This window comes from Belonocnema kinseyi, chromosome 6 (genome assembly GCF_010883055.1).
Source record: "Belonocnema kinseyi isolate 2016_QV_RU_SX_M_011 chromosome 6, B_treatae_v1, whole genome shotgun sequence".
In the NCBI taxonomy this organism is placed as follows: Eukaryota; Metazoa; Arthropoda; class Insecta; order Hymenoptera; family Cynipidae; genus Belonocnema; species Belonocnema kinseyi.
Window position 1 is genome coordinate 78,577,855 of NC_046662.1, and position 25,162 is coordinate 78,603,016.

General features: G+C 29.2%; 1 protein-coding gene across 5 annotated transcripts in view; it reads left to right on the top strand.

The window, feature by feature from the left end:
* Nucleotides 1–25,162, top strand: part of LOC117174728 (adenylate cyclase type 2) — a 134,369-nt gene that overhangs the window by 59,905 nt on the left and 49,302 nt on the right. For 4 of the 5 annotated variants that reach the window (XM_033364047.1, XM_033364049.1, XM_033364050.1 and 1 more), the window contains 4 exons: nt 5,354–5,517; nt 13,598–13,915; nt 16,764–16,958; nt 23,398–23,504. In XM_033364047.1, the coding sequence (XP_033219938.1) occupies nt 5,354–5,517; nt 13,598–13,915; nt 16,764–16,958; nt 23,398–23,504 (784 nt within the window). The remainder of the gene's footprint in view (nt 1–5,353; nt 5,518–13,597; nt 13,916–16,763; nt 16,959–23,397; nt 23,505–25,162) is intronic. The other variant, XM_033364051.1, reaches the window with a different exon arrangement.

Below are 25,162 nucleotides of genomic sequence, written 5' to 3' on the forward strand. Positions count from 1 at the left end.
TAGTAAAAAAGTCAAGCTTTCTTTTGAGACTATTTAAAAAAAAATCGTAGATGCCTAAATTGCAAAAAAAGTTAAATAAACAATTGATTTATTGAAAAAATTATTTAAACAATTTTTTTTGTTATAAATAATAAAATAGAATGAAAGCGTGTAAAAAGCACTTTCCAAACCCCTCATAAAAATTTCAAATCGCGTCATTAGAAAGGAAGTTACAGGCGTTTGAAACTACCCCTGCAGGCATTGGGGTTGAAAATTCAACCCCCCTCACTTGGGGAGGGTTGGTAATCCTGGTCTATAAGTTTGTGGATAAACTACTGTTGGGTAAGCGAACATATTCCCAGAATTTAGAGACAATCGAAAAACATGACTTTTTGAGTTGGGGCAGTTGAGGAATAATGCCCCAGAAAATGTTGAAGCAAACTGTTTCAATTCGGTAAGAGTAATAAATTAAAAACAAAAAAATTGAGTAAATTCAAGAAATATTTAGAATAATGTGAAAGATTCAAATCGAATTTTAAACTTGGATTATATTCGAAATTTAGATTTTTAAAGATTTTAAAAGTAAACTTTAGGAACTTTAAAAGAATTCCGAAAGATTTCATGTAGATAAAAATATTTTTCTTTAAATTCCTGGGAAAACTTTAGAAGATTATAAGTAATTTTCTTACATTTTGAATGAGTTTTCAAAATTGTAAGAAAATTTTTAGTCAGTTAAAAATATGTTGGGAAATTTAAGTTGCGTTTAATGTATTAGAAATATTTAAAAACTTGAAAACATTTCCAAAAATTTATCAAATATTTCTTGATTTCTTCCAAATTTCTAAATGTTCTAAACATCTTTTAAGAAGACTCGGATTTTTCTTGATATTTAGTCCTAATATAAAATCAAAATTTTGGGGGTCTTAAGAGAAAAAGCCGAAAAGTTATTAACTTGACCTCATATATGCTCCTTAATATATAAAAACTTTACGAAACCTTTAATGTCTTAAGATGCTTATCTCAATATTACAAAATTTAGCGTTTACAACTCGATTTCCATTGTAAAATTATTGTAATTGTAAATAATTGTGAAATAAATTTAACAAATTTTATTTTATGAAGAAATATCTCATGATTTTAAGAGGAGAAAAGTATTCTAAAAGTACCTTTTTGTATAGTATCTTAATAACTAAGGAACATACGTTTGGAAAATTTTTCCTTGATTCTGCCCTAGGGCCAAACATGCTACAAAAAATCGTCGTGAAATTTCATATAAAAACTATACTCTGTATACATTAATTTAAAAAATAAAAAATAATCCTTTTAAATAATACAAAAAAAATCCAAAAATGTTAACAAACGGTTGTACAGATTTGGCTTTAATCTTATGGACCAGTTTCAGAATTATATATTTCTTTTATCGTATTTTCAGCACATGATTTTGCCCTAAGCATAAAGCAGATTAATATATACTTAAAAAGTAAAAATAAAAATGGTCAGAAATTCAAATAGTCGTTTCTTAGAAAATCCCACACATTTTTTAATAAACTCCTTTTTACACCACCTTTCAAGAAAAATTTTCAGAACAATTTTAACAAATGATAAGTCTATTGTACTTAAGGGAATAGTGAAAATCTTTCATTAATTATGGATGTTTAATTGACGTTTAATTCAGTTTGAATAAACTTTTGTTTTAAATTGCATATAACTTATTTTAAGTTAACATATTATATATTTAAGCATACAGGGGTGTGTCTTCTTTTTGAATTTTTCAAAATTTATTACATTATTTATTTTTATTAAAAATAATTGAACCTCTTGCGATTTTTATATTTTTCAGTTTTTTGAATAAATTTATCCTACGTTCTGAAACTCTGCTAAAGTTTTAACTATTTTTGAATTTCATTAATTCTACTAAATATTTCTTGAATTTATGCAATTATTTACATTTTTTTAAACTTTTTAATCACACTGAATTGAAACATTTTACTTTTAAAACCTTCTACACTCTTCTTCTAAGTTTGAGGACATCGTTTGATGTGTTCAAAAGTCTTCTTTAATTTTCTTTTAAAGTTTATTTTTCAATTATTCGAATTTTTACTGATTTTTTTCAAATTCTTTGTAACAAAAGCAAATTGCTTTAAGCTTGTTCAGACACTGATCATTTTTGAAATCTTTTTGAATGTTTTCAAAGGTTTTAAAATAATCTCCTGAAATTAATTTTTGGCAATAAAAAATTTATTTTCATTATTGCAAGGAACCTAAAAGAATTTTCGCCATTAACATTCCAAATTGAAAGTTTTAATTATTTTTAAATCCTTTCAAAATTTTTCAATATCTCTTAAACTTACTCAAATTTTAATTTAAATTTTTTAAACCATCACGTATTTAAAAAAATTGTGTAACACAATTGCACAAGAAGGCCTAGTAAGCATTATGTTCCCCAATTCAAGATGGAAAAAAATTGAATTATAATCTCCTAAATTTTTCTGATGAATTTAAGGAAAAAAAGTTGTATCTGCTTTAAATCTTTTAGAATTCCTTTAAACCTCCCACAGTTTATTTTTCAAATATTTGAAAATATAACTTTTTAACTCATCTTTTAAATCTTTTAAAATCCTGTTATATGTTTAGAAACTTTTTTTTCATTTTCTCTTAAAGTACATTTTTTTAATAAAAAATTAACCAACATTTTCACACGAATCTTGAAAAAGTACTGTTTCTAATCTTGTCAGACCTTCTAAGCCATCTTATCATTAAAAATTATTCAAATTTTTCCTGATTTTCTTTTAAATGCGGAAAAATTAAAAAGGTTGCCTTAAAATCTTCCAGATTCTTCATTGACGATTTTTGACATCGTTTGAAATATATTGAAATGTTCTTAAATAATCCCTTAAGATTAATTTTCAAAAATAAAAAATTATATTAATTATTTGTAGAAACCTAAAGAATTTTTTTCATTTCCGTGAAACCTTACCAAATTAAAAAAAAAATCTTTACAAGTTTTATTTATTTTCAAATCGTTTCAAAATTCCTCAACATCCGTTAAAGTTACGCAAATTTGAAAGCACATTTTGTAAACCAACATAAACTTAAAAACAAATTGTGCAACAAAATTGCGCAAGAAGGTTTATTAAGAATTAAGTTCCTTATATTTTTCTATAATGATATAACATAACAAAATTACATAAAATTTAATTTTCTTGACACCCTGCAAAATTCAGATTGCTTAAAAACTCCGAATAGCCAGTTAGCCACCGAAAACGAATCGTGAAGTCGGGGGGTTCGGGTTCTTGCTCGTGCATTTTTGGCTCTACAGTCTACACGAGGCTGGCCTACGCAACATGTAATAGAGCCGACTCACCGACGATGCTACACCGGCTCTTTTATAATACTTCACACCGTCTTCCGCACCGGAACGAAGCAAGTGTCACTGGTCGCACTAGTAGTCTGGGATCCGAAGAGGAGAGTGAGCATCCATTTTAGGTCCTGATGATTTGACGATTGATTCTTATCCAGAATTTTCTACTGATTCCGAATATATCGGGTACACATAGCGAATTCCGAGTCGTTTTGTTGTTATTTGACATTCTATGTGTTTAGATAAAAAATGTCATATCTTTGAAAATTATTAAAGTTTTGGAAATATTTTTCCATATTCATTTATTTTTATTCATTTATTTATTAATTGATGGTTTTCGAGAAAAATAATAAAATAGCTTTTTAATGAACAGCCATTTCTACAATACATTTTTTATCATTTCACCATTTTTTTCTGGTATCATATAGAACCAGCTGAGACAAAGATAAATTTTTTTGAATTTTTTTTAAATTAGGCTATTGGTTTAGGAAATTCTATTAAGTAGAATGTTTGCGAGTGTGTTTGTGTGTCAGGTTGCGGTTCAAATTGAAAACCTGCAGCCTCCGAGACCCCCTCGCTGCCTGTCCATACAATGCTCTTACTAACACTCGTACATACAGACGTGAAAACTTTGTATTTATTTAGAATTTTTTCAAAACTAAACTCATAGCCTAATTGAAAAAATTTCAAAACCAACTGTGTTTTCTTAGTTAGTTCCGTATGATTCCAGAAAAAAGTGATTAAATGATAAAAAATGTACTGTAGAAATCGTTTTTTATTAAAACGCTATTTTATTGTTTTTCTCGAAAACTATCAATTAAATCAACATACACTATTGACAAAATTTGTGCATATCAAACTTCTTTAAATAAATATGGAAAAATATTATCAAAACTTTAATAATTTTCAGTGATATGGCATTTTTATCTAAACACATGAACACATGAACATTCTGCACAAGAATCAAATCATCAGGACCTAAAATGGATGCTCAAGTGCTCTTGGATCTCAGACTATAGCTCTGATGAAAAAGATACGCTCTCATGTTCGACACCGAACTTTGCACCTATAGAAATGTGGGATAATACACTTCAGTTTCAGAGCGAATAACATTCACTTATCGGTGTGATTCAGCGACTTTTTTCTAACAATGTAAAAAATGCACTACATATAGTTTCAACGTTGCGTCGATCGATGCGTCTCAAAGATACGACAAATACGCTATATATCATATTGTTGATCATATAAACAAAGTATTTTTTTAAGTGGGACACAAAAAAGTACTTTTAAATTGCTGATCTAGCAATTTGTCCAAATTTCATGATAATAGCTTTGTTTAATTTTCGAGATATGGTGAACAATACTCAGGCTTGCCTATAGTAGGCAAGAGAGGGGATAACGCGTTGCTACGAACCGAGTTGATTGGGCATGACGGTAGCTTAAAATTTTTTTGTCTAATTAACTCGGCCTGCAGAAACGCGTTATCCCCTCTCTTGTCTACTAGGCTGGCTTAATCCACGCGCTAAGGTTGATGTGCAATCTGTCCGCTCAATTATATCGAAATATGTCAAAAAAGTAGATTTGAAAATTTCGATAATTACAAACCTCATTCTCTATGAGACAGCAGTAGTAATACTAAATAATAATATTATAAAGTAATACTATACGAAAAAAACGACATAGCTAAGAGAACAGTATTTTTCTCTTCAGAACTAGAAAGTGTAGTTCTTGAACCAACACTATCGGATGGTCCTCACAACTGTACCAGTATTGGCGTAGCAGCTATACCAGTATTCCTAAACGTCATATTGCTCCCCTAATGATATAAGTTCGTTGACGTGACAATACGTTATAGGACAATTCTTTTGAAAGTTATGGTGCTGCAAACTAAAAATCTACGCGCGCGCACACACACACATTCGTAAAACGCTATTTTTCTGGTTTAGACGGCTAAAAAAATGAAGATTTAAAAAAATGTAAATCATACAAAATGATTCTTCATTTATTTTTCAGATGGACCAGGCGAAGGAGTAAATGTTGGGAGTGTAAAAGAACTTCAGGAACTTCGAGATAGATACGAAGGAAAGTTGACAGCTACCCTTTACACAGGACTTCTCACAGTGTCAGTTGTTGCCACTCTTTCAGCCCTCATCGTCTTGTTCATTTTCCCCCCTGAAGTACGTTTTGAATTTCAGATAATTCCTGTCATTCGATTTTATTCTTGTCATGTCTTATACAAAATTGAATATATATGTCATTATAGAAAATCACTTATTTATTCTATTTTAACTCATTGCAATTTATCTCATCCTTCATGAATCCATAAACTTGACTGAATAATAATAATAATAATAAGAAGAAGAAGAAAAGATATCAAAGTCAGCGCTTGTGCTCGTAAAAAGTCCTTTATCTGAATTAATGAAATTCTCAACAGAACTTATTACCCTAAAAGCTCAGGTAAACTCTAAAATAAAATTTACTTTATCTTCATGATCGCAATTCTGAGAAACTATGTTCCGTGCTTCAATACATTTGATTCGAATTACTATAAATCAAGAGTTGATCAGATTTGAAATTAAAATTATTTCTTGAAAAAAAGATCCTACTCCATCTTCACTCCATTGGGAAACGAACGACAAAACTTCTGATTTCCGGTCAGGTGCTTTTCCAATTAAGCTATTAGAGGGATCAGAATAAGAACTCTTAATTTAAGAAAATAACGCCAATTTTTAGCTAAGTGTTAATAATACAAGTAATTATTTTTTTAAGTTTATCTGCTATATCATCAGAGATTGTACCTTACCGACAGTAGATTAACCCTCCAAACCATGGAGGCAGAAAATCCACACAATATCGGTCAAGTTAAGAATCTTCAATAACAGAAAATGCTTAACGTCTTAATAAGACTAGGTGGAAAATAATATTTTCAAATTAAAATTATTTCTTGAAAAAAAGATCCTACTCCATCTTCACTCCATTAGGAATTGATCAGATTTGATAAAAGTATCAAAACCAAGAGGATTTATCATTACGTATATTTTATTTGCAAAATCCTTAGCTATTTAACAATATTCAAATTTAAGTTTTGTTAACCTCTATAGTTTTAATTTATTTCAATTACGCAATCATATATCCCTAACTTTAAAATATCGTATCAGACGTGCGACTTTTTTAATATATCATAGAAAAATATTTGGTACGGGGTCGCAAAATCTTACTGTTTCTTATAAAATAACGAAGTATTTCAATTTTCAACCACAAATAATAAATTCTCAAAAAATTTAATAGTTTATATTTTAACCATGAAAAATAATTTCATTCAATTGATATTTTATCTAAGAAAGCTAAAATTTCAAATAAAAGAGATGAATTTCCAAATCAAAAAGACGAATTTTTAACGAAAAAAATCTTTCTGTCATTAAAGAAGAAAAGTGACATACAAAATGTGGAATTTTCGCACCACAAAAGGCGAGTTTTCTACAAAACAATTTAATTTTTAACCCAAAAAATTACTTTTGTACTAAAATAGGCTAATTTTTACAGTATACATAAATTGTAAATAGAATTATCAACCAAGAGGATTAATTTTCTTTAAAAAACGAGGCATTTTCAGTTAAACCCTCAAATTTTTAATGAAATATTTTAGTTTTCAAACAATAAGATTAATTGTCGAGTAAAAAACAAGAATTTTCTACAAATTATATAAATTTTAAACCCAATTGTGAAATTTTCAAGCCAAGAAGAAGATTTTTCTACAGAACAGTTCCACTTTTAAGTCAAAAATACATATCTTTGAAAATAAGTTACTTTAAAACACAACATTTAACATTTAAAAAATGTCTAGTCGTCCAGATTTTCGAGACGACTAGTCTATGCTCTTTTCCAAATCCCCCATTTTATCAGAACAATAAACGCAACCTACAAAAATTATTTTGTAATCAAAAGACCAATTTTTAACAAAGCAGTTTAATTTTCATCCAAGGAGATGAACTTCCAACTAAAGTTTTTGTATTTCCACTTAAAAAGATGAATTTTAAACAAACAATTTAGTAGTTGTAATTTCAATAAAACAGATTTTAATTTTTTTAAAGAAGAATTTTTAACAAATGCATGAATCCTCCACTGAAACAAATTAACTTTTAACTGAAGAGTTATATTTTTAATCAAAAATATTATTTTCTTCCAAAAAAAAGCAGAAGTTTCAACAAAATACACCAATTTTCAACTAAATAGTTCATTTTTCAACCAAAGGAATTAATTTTTTATCAAAAGAGACTAATGCAGTTTGCACTTAAGTGTAAGTCCGAGAAAAAGGGCCAAGTCTTGAAGCCTGCAATACAAAATAGGCATTGTGATCATTATAGTTGAAAATTTATATTTTCTGGTCAAAAATTCAACTTTTTAGTAAAAAGTTCGTATTTCTGGCTTGAAAAATCAACAACTTGGCAGAAAATTAAACTCTTTGGCTAAAAAATATATTTTTTGTTAAAAGTGTACACTTTTGGTAGAAAATCCAACAGTTTTTCAGATAACCCATTGTTTTAGCTTTAAAATTCAACAATCTGGCTGGTAACAGATGTATTTTCTTAAAAATTCGTGTTTCGTTAGTTGATGGATGCTGATGGAAAACTCATATTTTTGTTCGAAAACTAAACTATTTGGTTTTTCACCTTTTTGTTGATAATTTAACCACTGGATTGAAAGTAGAACTACTTTATGAAAATTGTCTTTAAAATATTTACCTCTTTGGTTGGAGTATTTAACTTTTTTATTGATAATTCTATTTTTATAATTATTTTTTTATCTGATAATTTTGCTGCTCCACTTTTAGTCAACAATTTATCCTTTATAATTTAAAAGTTTAAGTATTTGGTAGAATTAAATTAAATTTACTTTTGGGGTAAATTCAGCTAATTGAAAATCTTTTTTTTTATATTGATTTCTCAAAGCAAAATTTTGACTATTACATTTTTGGTTCAAAAAATATCTTTTTTATTGGAAAATGCAACTCTTTTGTTTAAGTCTCTTTATGTTTAAGTTCATCTTTTTCGAAAAACTCACTATACTTTCTATTTTCTGAGAGATTTTTTGACATCTTTACTCTTCAGGGTAGGGGGGTAATGAAAATAAATGGTGGTGAAGCTGGCATAGTTCTCTCTGAAACTTCAACTAAATGCATTAAAGTCTTAATTAAAGTGATCGACTAAATGAGGTATGCTTGGCAAGCAAAACACCAAAACTTAAACATGCCTCTAAGTTTTGTTTAATCCCCTGTCAATATAATCCTTAGCTGAACTAATACCCTGAAGGAAACCTTGTCGCAAGAACTTATTAACCAGTTACTCGAAAATTGAAGATGCAAGAGCCAAAGGGTATTATGGTACCCATAACCCAATTCTAATACCATAAATAAGAACGTTTTAAAAAATTCTATTCGAATGTTCTTAAAATTCTATAATATTAATAATGATAATCGACATGTGTTCGCATCTAATAAATCCTGTTTGCAGCATGAAGCTGGTTCGCAGAGATGCTTTTGTTTTTGATTTCAATGTTTTAAGTTGGTTAGCTTCCTTAATTAAAATTTATAAACAAATGTGTGTAAAATGAAATTACATTCAATTGATAATATATGTGTACGGAATTCGTTGGGATAAATTTTAAATCTTCGCAATTTTCGAACAAAATGAACTTTATAATTGGTAACTAATATTTTGGAAATAAATAAGAAGCCTTTAACATTTCTGAATTGTGATGTTAGTTTCAGTTTAAATAATTAAATTGCTCAAAACTATTACAATTTTTTAATTTTAAGCATCAGTGAAGTCTTTAGTCTTTTTAGTTTCTTATATAAAAGATTTAGGATTGTTCCAAATATTATGAAAATTGTATAAATTGCCCATTTTTTAATATTTCAAACTCAAACAGTTTAAAATGAAGGAACATTACATTGATATCATTAAAAACAGTATAAACGTACATTAAAACATTAGAAAATGCTTTGCTTTTATTTTTAAATCTTTCAAAACTGCATCGTATTCAAATAAATGTATTTTACAGTTTATAAAAATTATTCAAACGAATGCTTAGTTAAAGAATTAATTTTAATTTTTTATGTCTACCATCTTAATGTTTTGAATTTACAGTAATACAATAGTGTCAGCTTTTACTATTTTGAACTAAAAGCCTAAATAAATAAATTTGCTTATGCTAATTTCACTGTTAAAAAAATTTACCCCAAAAACGAAAAAATAAATAAAAATAACTTTCAAACTTAATTCCTTAGAAATTGTAGATTATAAATTTGAATTTGCTGAAAAGTGGTAAAAGGTAAATTTATATCTTTTAACGTTTTAATTTTTTAAACCGCATGAAGTAAAAAGTGAAACAATTCAAAATAGAATTATTAACTGAATATTTTTTTAGTGGCTTTCCAAATTTTCAAGGCCTTTTCTACAACTTGGTTTAAATTTGAACTAATTTGTTAAAAATTCATTTTTTTAAAATAAAGATTGATCATTTCACTTAAAAATGCAGCTTTTTGAGTGAAAAATCGTTTTTCTGTTTTCTAAAATTAGTTCTTTTAAGACAAAATTGAACTATTCTAGCTTTTTGGTTGAAAATTAACCTTATTAGCCACTACAGTGTGAACAATTCATTTTTTGGTAACAACTTAATCATTTTAGTTAGAAATTTATCCCTTTAGTTGAAAATCATACTATATTGTTGAAAATTAATTTTTTTACTGAAAATTTAACTATTTAATTTTTGGTTCAAATATTGATTCTTTTTTAGGTGAAAATCCAATAATTTTATAGAAAATTTATCTATTTCGCTAAAAATTAATCTTATTTATTATTAAATTATTATTCTTGGTTGGAAATTGAACACTTAAATTCTCCAGAGACAGGCAAATTTGGCCAGACAGAAACAGGCAAATCGTCTACCACATTCAAAAGCTGAATTTTATCTAGTGGTGTTTTTAACAAACAAATTTTCCACAAAATTCAACAGTTGAATTTTCAAACGAAAAATTTTCTACAAAACTAAACTGTTGCATTTTTAACTATACTAAGTATTTAAGGTTTTAAATTATTCTATTTTGCGAAGTAAAAGTGGAGCATTTCGAAATTTAGAACTGTTAGCATTCACATTTTTTTTCAATTGGTGAAAACTGCTATAATATCAAATTTATAGCATTAAAAATTTTAAATCCACATGTTTCAAATTTCAACAATTAAAACCGGAAAAGTAATTGAAAATTTTCAATACTATACGCGTGCAGTGGCACTGCGCAAGTCTCAACTAATATTTATCTGAAAGAACAGAAAAAATTATTAGGAAACATTTTATCTTCTGTCAGATATCGCAACACGAATTCTAAAACAGTGAAATAACCCAAGTAAAATGAGTATAGATATGTCCGCATATTGGAAAATAATGTCATTTGCAATGCTCGACGCATGTCCTGAATTTCTGCCCGCAATCAGTGCTTTATATTTTTTTTATTTATGTTCAACGTTTCTGTACTTTTCCTGCGAAACGTTCATAATTCTGCTGTGGGATAATCAAGTATTTAATCCGGCTTTGAAAATGTATGAAAATACAATTTCAGAGTATTGATTATCTATTGAAAAATTTGAATCTTGGTATAAAATCTCTAACAAATGTTCATATACCTTAATAAATAGTCAATCATCGATATTATGCGCCTGCACACAAGAATATAGTTTTGTTTCGTCATTCAGGTATATATAATTGTTAGTAAAATATTTCACTTCTCTCACATGATTATGAAGCAACTCTGAAAAAACAATTATTTAATTATTAATATAAATTGAAACATTGCTCAATTTCCCTGAACTGCTTCAAATCGAGACTCGAGAGTTGACAGTCGGAAGCGCTTGACGCAGAATTTAACATTTCCGATTTACACACCACGATTCATCCGTTTAAAATTCTAATTTTACAAATCTCTAATTATCTTATTATTATATCTAATTGATACTGTTACGTAATATTTTTAAAAAATCAACCCTACAGAAATCCATGTTTCCAAGATTGTTGTAAAACGTGAAAGTTCATTGATTACAATGATTAAATTAGTATTTTGACATTTTTCCATCAATCTTCGCAAAAATATCCATAGAAGCAAAGCCTTTTCCATGATTTCTAAAATTCTTACTACCTCAAAATTTATTCAAAATTTGTATATGTATTTGGTCAGATATTTTTCTAGATTTGACGACTGATTGGAAAGAAAGTCAAAATATGTATCTATAATACTGAGTACAAAAATTTAAACTTCTAAATTATATAATCTAAATCTAAATTTTATAATCTCGTTTTATTTCATTTTAGTAAACATGCATTATAATCGCAATTATTCTCCAAGTACTATAACGCATAATTAATTTTCAAGATACACGATTAAAATCTTCTCAATTTTAAAGCTGTATAAATAAAAAAAATTTAATGTAAATGAATACGAAGATCTAAAGTCAAGTTTTCATTTCCAAATCTTCACAATTGAAGAAATTTCGTATCTTAATCGTAAAAACTACAGAATTTATCAATCAAAATTTTTAAAATTGAAAACACATTTATTTTTAATATTTACAATTTAAAGTTCTACAATTTTCTAGATTCACGATTTAAGAAAAAATTTGGTGATTTACAATTTAAGATTCTTTAATTTTAATTATGTATAAATAAGAAATTTTAAATTTGAATAATTTCAAGGATCAAAAATCACATTTTTAAGCAGAAATCTTCCAAATTAAAAGCATTTCGATCAGTCATTAAAATTTTAAATATTTACAATATTTGTAAGTTCTACAGTTTTCCTAAGTTAAAATTGAAAATTCTTGCATGTGAGAAATATTAAATTGAACATTATTCAATTTTTAGGATTTGTGTTTTTAATTGATGTAATTATTAATGATTTTTTTTTAGTATTTTTAATTGGAACAATTTCCAATTAAAGATTCTTCAGTTTTAAAGATGTACAAATAATAATACAGAATAAATATTCCTAAATTTGGATGATTATGAATTCCGAAAGTCAAGACTTTTCAATTTTAAATCCCCTAATTTAGGAAATTTTAAACTTACATTCTCAAAATCACTGAATTTTCATTTGCAAGTTTTCCAAATTAAAAACTTTTCATTTTTAAAGATTTACAATTTTCAAGAGTTAAAGCAGAAAATTCTTCTATTTACAAAATATTTATTTGAATATTGTTCAATTTTTACATTTATATTTTAACGTTGTAACAAGATTAATATATTTTTTTGAATATGCAGGTCAATTTTAAATATTTGTAACGGAAATTTGTTAATTTCTAGAATCTGGAATTGAAGATTTTTCAGTTTGAATATGTATAAATTAAAAAATGCTTAATTTAGTTATTTTCAATATTGAAATTATAGGCTTCTGAATGATAAATCTTTCAAATTGATGAAATTTAAAATGCAAATCATCAAAACTACAGAATTTTCAATTGTACATTTTCAAGGCTATAAACTTTTCAATTTTAAATGTGTATACGATTCAAAATTCTCAAATTTTTTGGTGGATAATTCCACTATTTTGTTAAAAAAATCCACCTTTTTTGGTGGATTAAACTTGTTCAAAATTCGTTTTTTTCTGGTTAATAAATAACTTTTTCAACTGCAAATTTAACGATTCCATTTTTTGTTGAAAACTATCCTTTTTGGTTAAAAATTCAAAAGTTTTTTTTCTTAAACGTTTGACTTTTTAGTTTAAAAACTGAACTCTTTTATTGAAAATTTGACTTTCTGGGGCGAAATAATATTTTTTTTAGGAAAAATTGAACTGTTTTGTTAAAGTCATATTTTTAAGTTAAAAGTTCAATTATATGTTTGAAAATGCACATATTTTTTAAATCTTTTATTTATTTCTTATTTTAAATCAAACTATTTGGTTAAAAATTCATCTTCGTAGCCTTAAGATTCAATTATTTTGTTGAAAATTGAACTATATTGATAAAATTGTCTGTTTCGTCAACAATTTGAGAAAAATGAAAAACATACGTGAATTTCGTATATTGTCAACGGCTATGATAGTTTGGAGGGTGGTATAAACTGTTTAATTACGAGTTGTAACATGGGAGAGGGGAGGGTTACAAAATTGGCAAAAAATATGTTACGTGTTTTACGGATGGCTCTTTATGGAAACCATTTTCAAATCTTTGATCTTTTTTATGAGTAAGTTTAATCATTTTTTATTTCAAGGATATGGTGTACGTCATGTACATATCAACTCTGACAACGATGCTGGTATCATCCTTGATTCTTCTAATTATAACGCAATTTCCCTCTACATTGTCCTGCCCTCGTACCAGGCTCATCTTAGGATTAATATCATCCGCAATACTGGGATTCGGAGTTTTAATAGTTGGAGGAGCAGTACCTGTTTTTTGCAGTGTCATCGCTATTGTTGCAGCTCTTCCAAGAATCAGAAGACAACGACCATCGATTATTGGCTTTCTTCCAGTTGTACTTTACATCGGGAAAAGTTTCTTCATTCTTAATCGTGATCATTATTATCAGGTTACTGAACTTTTAATTGCTCTTTTGTTTTCTTTTAAATAACCCTTCATTTGGGACGAGATTTCAATTATTCAACATTTTATTGAACCCTAGATTTTAAATTTTCCAATATTAAAAAGATTGTGCAGTCATTTAGATCTATAGAATTTTGGTTGAAAAAACTATATATAACGAAGTGTCTCGTAGTCCCGAAATTAAGATGAATACTCCAATATTTTTCATAAGCTTGGGTAGACCTCCCGAATATTCGAGACTAGTCCATCCCCTTTTCCAACTCCCTAAATTTTTCGAGACGACTTAATACAGCCATATCATAACATCGAAAATTCAAAATTATTATTTCTTTTCAAAAATATTTAATTTGCTTATCATAGTTATGGTCATTTTCAGTTTGAATTATTAAGATTTTTTAATATCTTCTGGCTGAAATTCATCCTCAGTTGATAATTTAAGGATCCAAGAATAAATAGTTTCTACTTAACAATAATAAAGTATGTTTAAATGAATAAAAATACACATTGAATTTTAATACACAAAACAATAAAAAATATCTATTTGATCCAAAATTCTAGAAAAAATTCTGGTTAAAACCTAGTGAATACAAGTATAAAATTAAAAAGAAGATTTTTTTATCAATGTATAATTTTCTGAAACTGCAAAAAATGAGTAAAATACACACATTTTGAAAAAAGTTTAATATATGGAAGCTGAAATTTATTCAGCTTGAAATAAAGAAACATGTTATCATTCTGCCTTTTCTAAAAAACTTTTTTTTCGTTATTTAGAATTTTTGGAATTTTAAGATTGTTTTTGTGATTCTAGAACGTTTCGGCCACCATGAAAAAAATACATGAAAGCAAAATAATAACATGCTTCTTTTTTTCAATTTAAACAAATTCAGATTCAACAGATTCTACTTTTTCCAAAAAAGTGTGCATTTGACGATTTGACTAAAAAAAGACATACTTTTTGTAATTTTAAGAAAATTTTTTATTCAAACGAAATTTTCTTTTAAATTCCTAATTTCATATTAGTGTTTACTATTAATAACCATACTCATAAAAAATTCCCCAGAATCTTTAAAATAATTGGAAACTTTTTTTTTAATTTTCTAAGATTTGAATCTTCCAATCCAAAGAAATAACAAAAAATATTGTCTGATCGAAAAAAAACTTTTACAAATAAAATTTGGTATGTAGGGGAAACTTCGTCGAGGATTAAATTCAATTTAAAAAAAGTGTATGGCCTGATTTATCCTAGGAACTATTGTAGGGATAGTTCAGGAGGGGAAAACATTTCTAGAAATGTGATCCTTAGCGTGGGCACATTTAACCCCAAATATTCTAAAGTACCTTAGATTATCTGATTAACTGGATTATAAGTGGATTATCTTAGATTACAAACGGATTGCCTTGAATTACAAGTATACAACCTGGGATATTAAGCGGATTACTGTACTGTGCATATAACGTGGATTACTGCGCAATACAAAAACATTGCCTAGAATTACAAGTGGATAAGAAATGGATTATCTACGAAAACAAGTAGATTACATAGGATTACACGTGGACTATCAGGGATTATATTATATTATCTCGGTCATATCGGATTACAGGGAGATTACTCCAGATTAAAAGATGATTACTACTAATTCTGAGTGAATTTCCCGGGATTGATCTTGTTGTTACAAGGGAATTAATTCGAATTACAAGTAGATTACCTGGAATTACTAGTCAATTATTTAAGATTGTCCTAGATTACTTGTAGTATTGTATAATTTGATTGCTTGGATTGCACTCGATCACAGGTGTATTACTCCAGATGAGAACCGAATATTCCTGTTGATTACGCATGCATTACTTGGGATTACAATTGGGCTGCCTGGAATTTAAAGTGGATAGTCCGAAATTTACTGAATTACAAGTGGATTACGTAGAATTACAACAGTATAGTCTAATACTGAAAATTGATTGCTAAGAATTTCAGGTGGATTACTATGGATTTGAAATGGATTATCTTGGATTAGAAGTGAATTGTCTAATATTGCAATTGGATTACCAAGGATTGCAAGTGGATCACCCTAGGGTTATACTCAATTACTTGTAATTGTAATCAGAACACCTGGGATTAAAAATATATTAATTCAGATTACAAGTGGAAAACAAGTGAATTATTTAGAATTACGTGGATTAGTTCGCATAATTAGTGGATTTCCTGGTATACAAATGGTATCACCCTGGATTACAAGTGGTTTACTCAGGATTTCACATGCTCCGTAGAGATATATTTAATTACCTGATATTGCAAGCAGATCAACTGGGATTAAAAATAGATTAATTTAGATTAAAAGTGAATTTCCTGGAATAAAAGTGGGATTACTCAGAATTACAAGTAGATGACCTAATATTAAAAGATAACCATGGATTATAAGTGAATTACGAAGAATTTAAGGCGATTAACGAGACCTTCAAGTAGATTACCTGGGATCGCATGTTCATTATCGGGCATTACAAGTGGATGACTAAAACAACTCCAAATTACAAGTAGATTATGTTAAATAAGAATTGGATTACACTAGAATACTTGGATTTCAGCGGATCACCATTTCGGATAACCAATCAGTCCAGCTGATTACCATAATTTTTTCCCCTTGGGATATTCCAAAAATGTCCCCAAAAATTCCTTGAATATCGTATGGACATCCCCGGAATGTCCGTTCTCAAAAACGTACTCTCTCGAATTAATTGATGAATATGCACAGAAAAATACAATTAGTTCCAAAAATTGTAATTATAAATGTAGTTTCAAAAAGTAATAGCTAAATTATGAGTAAACTTTTTTTTCGCAGATAGCTGGTGACACATTCCTGTTATTGGCAGCTTTAGTAGCTGGAATTTATTACAGAATTCTCACAGCGAGGGCACAACGACGAACCTTTGCGGGTACCAAAACTGTAATCGATTCTAGAATTAAACTAGAATGTGAAAGAGAACAACAAGAACAATTATTGCTTAGCGTAATACCTGCTTATATTGCTGCTGAGGTTAGTTAAATGATACAATATATCTAAGACGCTACTTCATAAATCTAAAAAACATCAGAATAACCATGAAATTCACTATACTATTATGACTATTCACCGCCCTTGTGGCTAAGGTGGTCCAAAAATACATGGCAAATTTTTTTCATGCTAGAAGGCAAAGATCCCCCTATTTTATTCTAAATCCGAAAAAAGAAATTTCCCGACTTTTTTAATTTTGATTTTAACATGTGCCGGTTTGGACTTCAAGTTTCTCATGTAAAATGCATAGGGAAAAATCACATTTATTATTATTATATGTGTTTTTATTAAACTTTTACTCGGGTAAACCCGGTTATGCATCATAGCCGCGGACTAAGTCAAGTGACTAATGAGATTAGAATGTTATAAGTTGATTCAACTTATTTAATACGATGCTTGAAACCTCATGCGATGATGTTGTAGGTATACAATTACGAGCGACCACGAGCGTTGTAGGTGAGAACAGTCAACTCTGGATGCTTTCTTAGAGCTACCACCTAAAATAAAAAATTAATTGTTTAAACAATTAATTTTTTCACAGGCTTAAGATGGTAACTGACCAACATGTCAGAAGCATTTTTCGTTAGAGTTGGGTTCTTTTTTTTATTATTTAACACGGGGCTGTCTCGGTATATATCATCAGTCACGGGCGCATTCTTATAATGCAATCAAGTGATCTGTGCCTCGACATATTAGACAAAGCCTGGTTTTTACCCCTCATTGACGGACTGGGTTGCAGTCAAGTAAACGAATGGGGGACACACCTACAGCTTAAGGTGGGTTCCGAACCACCAGAGCCTCAGTAAAGGTACATAGAAAAATTTCCAGAGGTACCGGCTCAGGGATCGAACCCCGGACCTCTTGAGTTGAAGTCCGAGCATCTAACCAACTGAGCCACGGAGGCTCAAATATTATTATTATTATTATTATTATTGTTATTATTATCACACCTTTAAGCCATTTCCCTTCCGGGGTAGGCATGCCTTACTCGGTGGGGAAGGGAGTAATGTGAGGAAGGGATATAAAATTATTTAGATTGTTCCATAATTCTCGTGTTATTTATTTAAATAACACGTTCGTATTGCAACACTGCGCCGATCCACGTTGTTGATCAGTCTCTCTAGCAATCACCCCAAGTGAAGATTCTCACAAAGTCGTCATGTGAGGTTCCCCATATAGGTCCATTAGTATCCAAGGTCTTTTGTTTCAGGCGACATTCACTCTACTGACACTCTTTTTATTAATTATTTGCTGCCATACTTTTCTGTCCTGGCATACTTCCCTAGCTTCTTTTACGTCCATGTATTTCGTCATGCAGGTTCTCGTGTTTCTGTGGCTTCTTATGTGTCTTCTAATTAAGGTCTCATTCACACATTCTAACCAATCTTTCCACGATCTGCTTCTAGGCACTCTGCCATTTACTTTACCGTGATACACTTATTTCGTTAGTCGTTCATTTGGCATTCTCTCAACATGCCCGAACCATCTTAACCGATTTCTTTCCCATGTGTCTACTAACGTCTCTTCTGCACCCCATTCTTTGAGAATTATCTCGTTCCTCACTTTGTCCATAAGAGTTTTCCCGCATATTATGCGCAAGAATCTCATGTGAATTGCCTTAATTTTACTCTTATATTTTTCTTGATAGATCCATGTATCGCTACCGTATAGTAAAGTCGGTACAAATATAGAAATATGTATTGCCATTTCAGCCTTATTTGTTATATTTTTACATCTGATAAGAAGCCCTGCTCTACCAATAACTTTCCTACTTTCATTTATGCGTCTATGTAACTCCTCATCTATCTTTCCGTCTCTAGTATATAAGATACCAAGGTATACTAACTTATCAACTTGTTTAGTTCTTTCATCATTTAATACAATATTGTATATTGTTTTCTCACTCTTTCCTTCGAACACCATACTTTTTGTTTTATGTGCATTAATTTTAAGGCCCATGCTCTTCATGATTGCATTCAGTTTATTCAACATTCTTTGCAAGTCTTCGATTGACTCTGTCATGACAACCTTAGCATCTGCGAACGCTAACCCACGTATTATTTCTGTTTGAAGATCATCACCTTCTTCATCGAATAGAGCCATTCTTAAACACTTGTGCATGAATAATATAAATAACAATGAAGACATAATGCATCCTTGTTTAATTCCTTGAAAAATATAGAAACAGTCACTCAATTTCCCAATTACCCTTACACTCGCTTTGCAAATAGCTTGTAAAAACCATCCGTAGACTCCTTACTCTTTCAGGACTTCCCAAAGTTTATTTCTATGTACCTTGTCAAAAGCTTTTTCTAGGTCAACAAATGCACAAAAAACTTTTTTTCCTACTCTCAAATTTTTTTCTGCGATTTGCTTTAAACTAAATATTTAATCCGTACATGACCTTCTTGGCATAAACCCACTTTTGACTTCCCTAATCTTTTCTTCTTTTATTTTCATTACCCTACGAATAAGTATTCATGAGTATATTTTACTTAAATTACTTGATAAGCTGATTCCACTGTAATTATTGCAGTCGCTTTTATCTCACTTTCTTTTGTATATTGGTACGATAGTCGCTTTTTTCCAATCATCTGGCACATCTCCCATCTCGAAACATAAATTTATCAATTCGCAAAGTCAATGCTGTATGTACTCGCCACCGTGTTCAGGCATTTCAGCGTTAATACAGTCTACCCCGGCAGCCTTACCGTTTTTCAATTTCTTAATTATATCCCTAACCTCAGTGACACAGACTTTCTCAATTGAGTTTTCTAACGTATTCAGGTTCCACATTGCAGTTGTGGTATCCTATAGATTCATCTACAAATTGTCCTCTAAAACAGTTTCTGAAAGCGTCTAGTATGCCGTCTGCATCATATAGCATCATCCTCTTTTTGTGTATGCAATCATTTATACGTCTGTTTCTTTCCTCATCGTTACGACCTGCAATGCCCAAAGTTATCCTGTACGCTTCTTTCTTCCTACAACCGCGGTAGCACACACTTCGATCGCACGTCTAACAATGATATCGCGGAACTTAGTCCATGCGCCCTCTATATCTTAGTTTCTTATGAGCGCAACCCAAGTTGTCCTATCTATGCTTTCAATTATCTTATTTTGGAAATCTATTCGCACATCCGGTTCCTGCAAGTTCCGAATTTTAATTCACGTTTGTTTTGTTTGATTGGTTCTCTTTTTTTCCATCCCCGACCTAAGTTAATGTTGGAGATCAGAAGGTAGTGATCAGTATTGCATTAAGAACCCCTCATGGCCCTTGTATCTTTGACCAACTCTCTTAGTCTTTTATTCGCACACAACCAAGTCAATTATACTGTGGCTATTTCCTTTGGGGCAGGTATAGATGTAGATCATTTTATGCCTAAACCAAGTATTTGTGATAAGCAGACCACTTTCTAAGTATAAGCCAACTAATTTATCTCCGTTACAGTTTGTTCTTTGATCTCTAAGATCACCTAGTACACTTTCTGTATCCTGTTTTTGAATGCCTACCCATCCATTCATATCTTCTAGCAGAATTATTCTTACATCATGATCGTAAATATTCATTGTGTCATTTAAAGTGTCCCAGAAGGAATCTTTTACTTCTCTGGGATCACTATCAAATGGCACGTAGCATGTTATAATAAATAATCTTCTGATTTCGAATTTCATTCTAGCCGACAGCTGTCTGGAAGATACGAAATCATGATCTCCAATATGCTGCTTCGCTCTTTCATTCAAAATCACACCTACTCCTTGCCTACCATGTGATTCATTATCTACTCCTAACTATATTTGAAATCCGCCTTTCAACGCTCCGTTTTCTATATCTCTACTTTCGCATCCCTTTTTCTTTGTTTCAGGCACACATCAAATATCTAGTTTCCTTACGTGTGTAGTTTCTGGTAATTCTTTTACCTTGAGATCATTAACCCCCCTAGAATTCCAAACATCCAGTCTCCATTCGTCGTCTGAAACTTGACCTTTACATTTATCGTGTGCACACCTTTTGTCAATTAAAGTTCTAGTTCTTTCCGAAGCTATTTTATAGAATGTATTATTCATTGTTTAAAGTATACGCCGAACTACCATGTTTATGCTATAGGTTTATTTTGCGAGTCGAAATCATGTCCAATTTAAGTAGTAATTCGACATATGGTGGAGATTGTAGTTATAAAGTACATTCCAAACTTCAGTTAATAAGGAAGGGTTGGGAGAGAGCAGAACTGGAACCAAGAGAGTCGTCTTGGATTCATGTTTTTTTGAGTTTTGGAATAATTTTTTAGGGTTTGAGAAAATTTGACGAGAAAGTTTAGAGGCCTGTTGAGAATTATCTAACAAAGATTTTAAGGTATCAAACGTATGGGTTTTAATGCTCCTAACACACTCCCACGAGTCCTTGAAAACTACCTTTAAAACAATAAATGTCAAATCTTCATGAAATCGACCTTTTGAGCACTGTATTCTCGTTTTTTGTTACTTAAAACTATTCATATTGGTCTAGTATAATCTTTATCAACATTGGTTTGTTGATTTTAAATTATTTATACAAGTTTAATTTGTTTGATTTTTTTTTCAAAAATTACTTTTTTTTCGTACAAATTATTACTATTGTTCTAGTGCAATATTTATTAAAAATTGGTTTATTAATTTTCAATTATTTAAACATATGTAATTTGTTTAAAGACGCTTTTGAAAATACTTTTTTATCACAAATTATTAATGTAGCTTTAGTGGAATATTTAGCAACATTGTTGGAATAATTTTCAATTGTTTAAACAAATTCTATTTGTTTAAATTTTGAAAATTGGGTTTTTTATAAAATTGATAAATTGTTGAAACAAAATAATGAGGAAGAAATTATATATTGTTGAAATGATCAAAAAAAATTGGACGTTCTGTAAAACATTTCTTGTTCAGACAAATTAAAGTTTGTTTCAAATAAATAACAATTTATTGTGTATACAATTGAAAATATTTAAAAATTAACTTATGCTATTAACAATAATAAGTTATTAGTTCGGTAAATTGAAAAAAAATTTTAAACAAATTGAATTTGTTTTGATAATTAAAAATTCGTTAATCAATATTGATAAATATTCCACTGGGCCAACAGTATAATTTTTAATAAAAAACAAACAAAGTTTTGAAAAAAAAATTTTAAACAAATGACATTTGTTTAAACAATTAAAAATAATTAACCAATATTGGTCAATATTTCACTAGACTAATAGTAATAATTTTAAGGGAGAAAACGAATTTACAAATAAAATTGTTTAAACGCATTGGATTTGTTTAAATAACTGAAAATTAATTAAACAATTTTGATAAATATTCCACTGGACCAATATAAATAATTTTAAGTAAAATAAAACGAGAATGCAGTGCTCAAAAGGTCGATTTTGTGAAGAATTTATATTTTTGGTTTTGATAGTAGTTTTTACGGACTCGTGGGGGTTTGTTAAGAGTGTCAAACCCATATGTTTGATACATGAAATTCTTTTTCGGGTATAAGGGTATAAGCATAATATTTTGGGCATATTTTTTCTCTATAAGCCTCTATACGTTCCCGTCACATTTCGTAAAACCCTACAAAATTATTCCCAAAATTCATCGTTCCCCTCTAAAAAAATGTTTTTGAGTCACCCTACTATACACTATACCATATAAGCATTAAGTTTTGCAGAATGAAATTACCTACAGCCCTTCAATGAAAAATATTAAGTTCAATCAATCGTACTGCGATGGAACTAAAATAATATATTATAGTTTATTCGTAAAAAACTTTTTGCATTTTCCTCGCGTATGTTTGTATATTCTCTGAGGACACATTTACTTCCTAGATCTTCCCCTTTTCTTTTCTTTATACTTTGGAATAAACCGGCAGAATAAAAAATACTTGGAGAAAAAGAAGTGTACCTATATCGACTTCCATAAAAATGACTCAAATCTGCATTTATGGCTAATTCCAGTCATTTGAATATATTTTTAGTCTTTTTAATCTCTTCATATCTGACTGAAATTCTTTAAACTCTTAAATACTCTTTCCTTTTCTTTTACATGCTATCCAAGCATATGAAGCACCCAATAAATTTTCCCTTAATGGTCCACACAATCTGATTGGTATTCAATGCTTTTTACCCACAGAACACTGAATTTCAGTAATTTCTTGTTCAAAGTTAGGAACCTCCTTTCCTTAAACACATTCAATTTATTCTGCAAAATTTACTTAAACTTGTATTGGATGAATATTAGAGAAACCGCTTTTTAAGTGTGTTAATGACGGAACTCAACTTTTTTATTATATCTGAAAAAAATATAGTTATAATTCTTCCCTCAAATATTCCCTGCATATTTATTTATGAAAAGAGTCAATATTTTTTGTGTGAATAATCAATGTAGAGAGTACCTGTTCCAGGTGAAAAGGAGTATAATGTTGAAGATGGCAGATGCCTGCCAGGAGGCCAGTAAGCACAAACAAACCAGATTTCATGAGATGTATGTTCAACGTCACAACAATGTCAGGTGAGCCTAATTTATTCAACGAGCAACGTTGATTAACTTAGAGTAAGCTTGTAATGTATTACGGTCACTTGTATGTGCTAAATTGCTAATGTTTAAGTTAAGAAAATTAAGCAAGTTATTATTAATAAAAATTTTACAAAATAGAATTCTAAGCAAAGTATTTACAGAAATATTATTAGAAATATTATTAAAAATATTTCTAAGCATAGGAATTTACAAAATCTGAATTTTATCAAATATAACTTTTACAATTCAAGATACATCTAAGATTGTAATACAATATTTTTTATGTTAGTCAAGGGGCTACCTACCACTTTTGTAATTTGGTGAAATCTTTTAAAGTATCTAGAAATATTTTCAGTCTTTTAAAATGTTTAAACTATTTCAAATTTTTGAAATATTTAAAAAATATTTTTAAGCAGAGAATTTACAAAATCCGGATGCTATTAAATAAAAATTTTACAATTCAAGACATATGTAAGCTTTTAAGAATTTTGTAATTAGTCAAGGGAATAACACACTTTTAATCTAGTGAAATTGTTCGAAATATCTAGAAATCTTTCGAAATCTTTAAAGTATTTGAAATTTTTAAAATATTTTGAGAAAAGTATTTACAAAATCAGGACTCTATCAAATAAATCTTTTAAAATTGAACAGATTTGAAATCTTGTAAGTATTTTGATTTTAGTCAAGGGTCTAGCAGACTTTAAATTTAAATTTGGTGAGATCTTTTAAAGTATCCAGAAATTTCTTGAAGTCTTTTGAAATCTTTAAGCTCTATTAAAATTTGTTAAATAATTCTAAGCAAACAATTGATTAAAGCAGTATTCTATCAAATAAGACTTTTGCAATTCAAGAGATATCTAATCTTTTAATTATTTGTATGTTAGATAACAATATTATTATTTTTTTATGTAGTTTCAATAATAACTATTGACAACCCATTATTCTCGATTTTATTAATTCATGAATTGAACACATCGAATGAAAAAAACTCTGGTGATCCGCTGGATTACTTAGTTTTTTAAATTTTAATTAATAAATCACAATCATTAAGACATGATTTTTATAAATTTCTTTGTTAACCCTTGATATTAAATTATTATTTATTTGAATTGACAATTATGATGTTTTCATATTTTTGAAAAATAACTTATAAATTGTTATTATAAAATCCACACCTACAACCCATAGTTTTGTACTGAAAAACGGGGATTTTCTGAAAGATTTAAAGAAATAATTCTAAATAAAAATTGCACAAGCTTTCTGCAGCTTGTCAGCGTTAATATGCATTTAAATTCCGTCTTGAATATGCTGAAAAGTAAACTTAAGAAGTAGAATATATCAGCAAAAACAATCACATGTGCTCTGTAACTAGAATTTCTTTTTTGTTTTCCCAAGAATCTAGCTTTTGTTAACGGTAAAAGAACAGAACGCTAGAGGGCGACTCAGGGTCAATGGCTTAATGTCTCTGTTTATTCAAAATTTGAAAGTACATAAAAAACATAAACTTAAAACAGACAAATTTTAAAACAAAATTCCACAAGAAGACTCAATAGTCCAGGAGCTGGGTAGGATCCCGTATTCATTAAAGAGGTAAAGGATAAAAACTATGTAGTCTTATGTATTTTGACCCGCTGAATCCAATGGTACCGGTT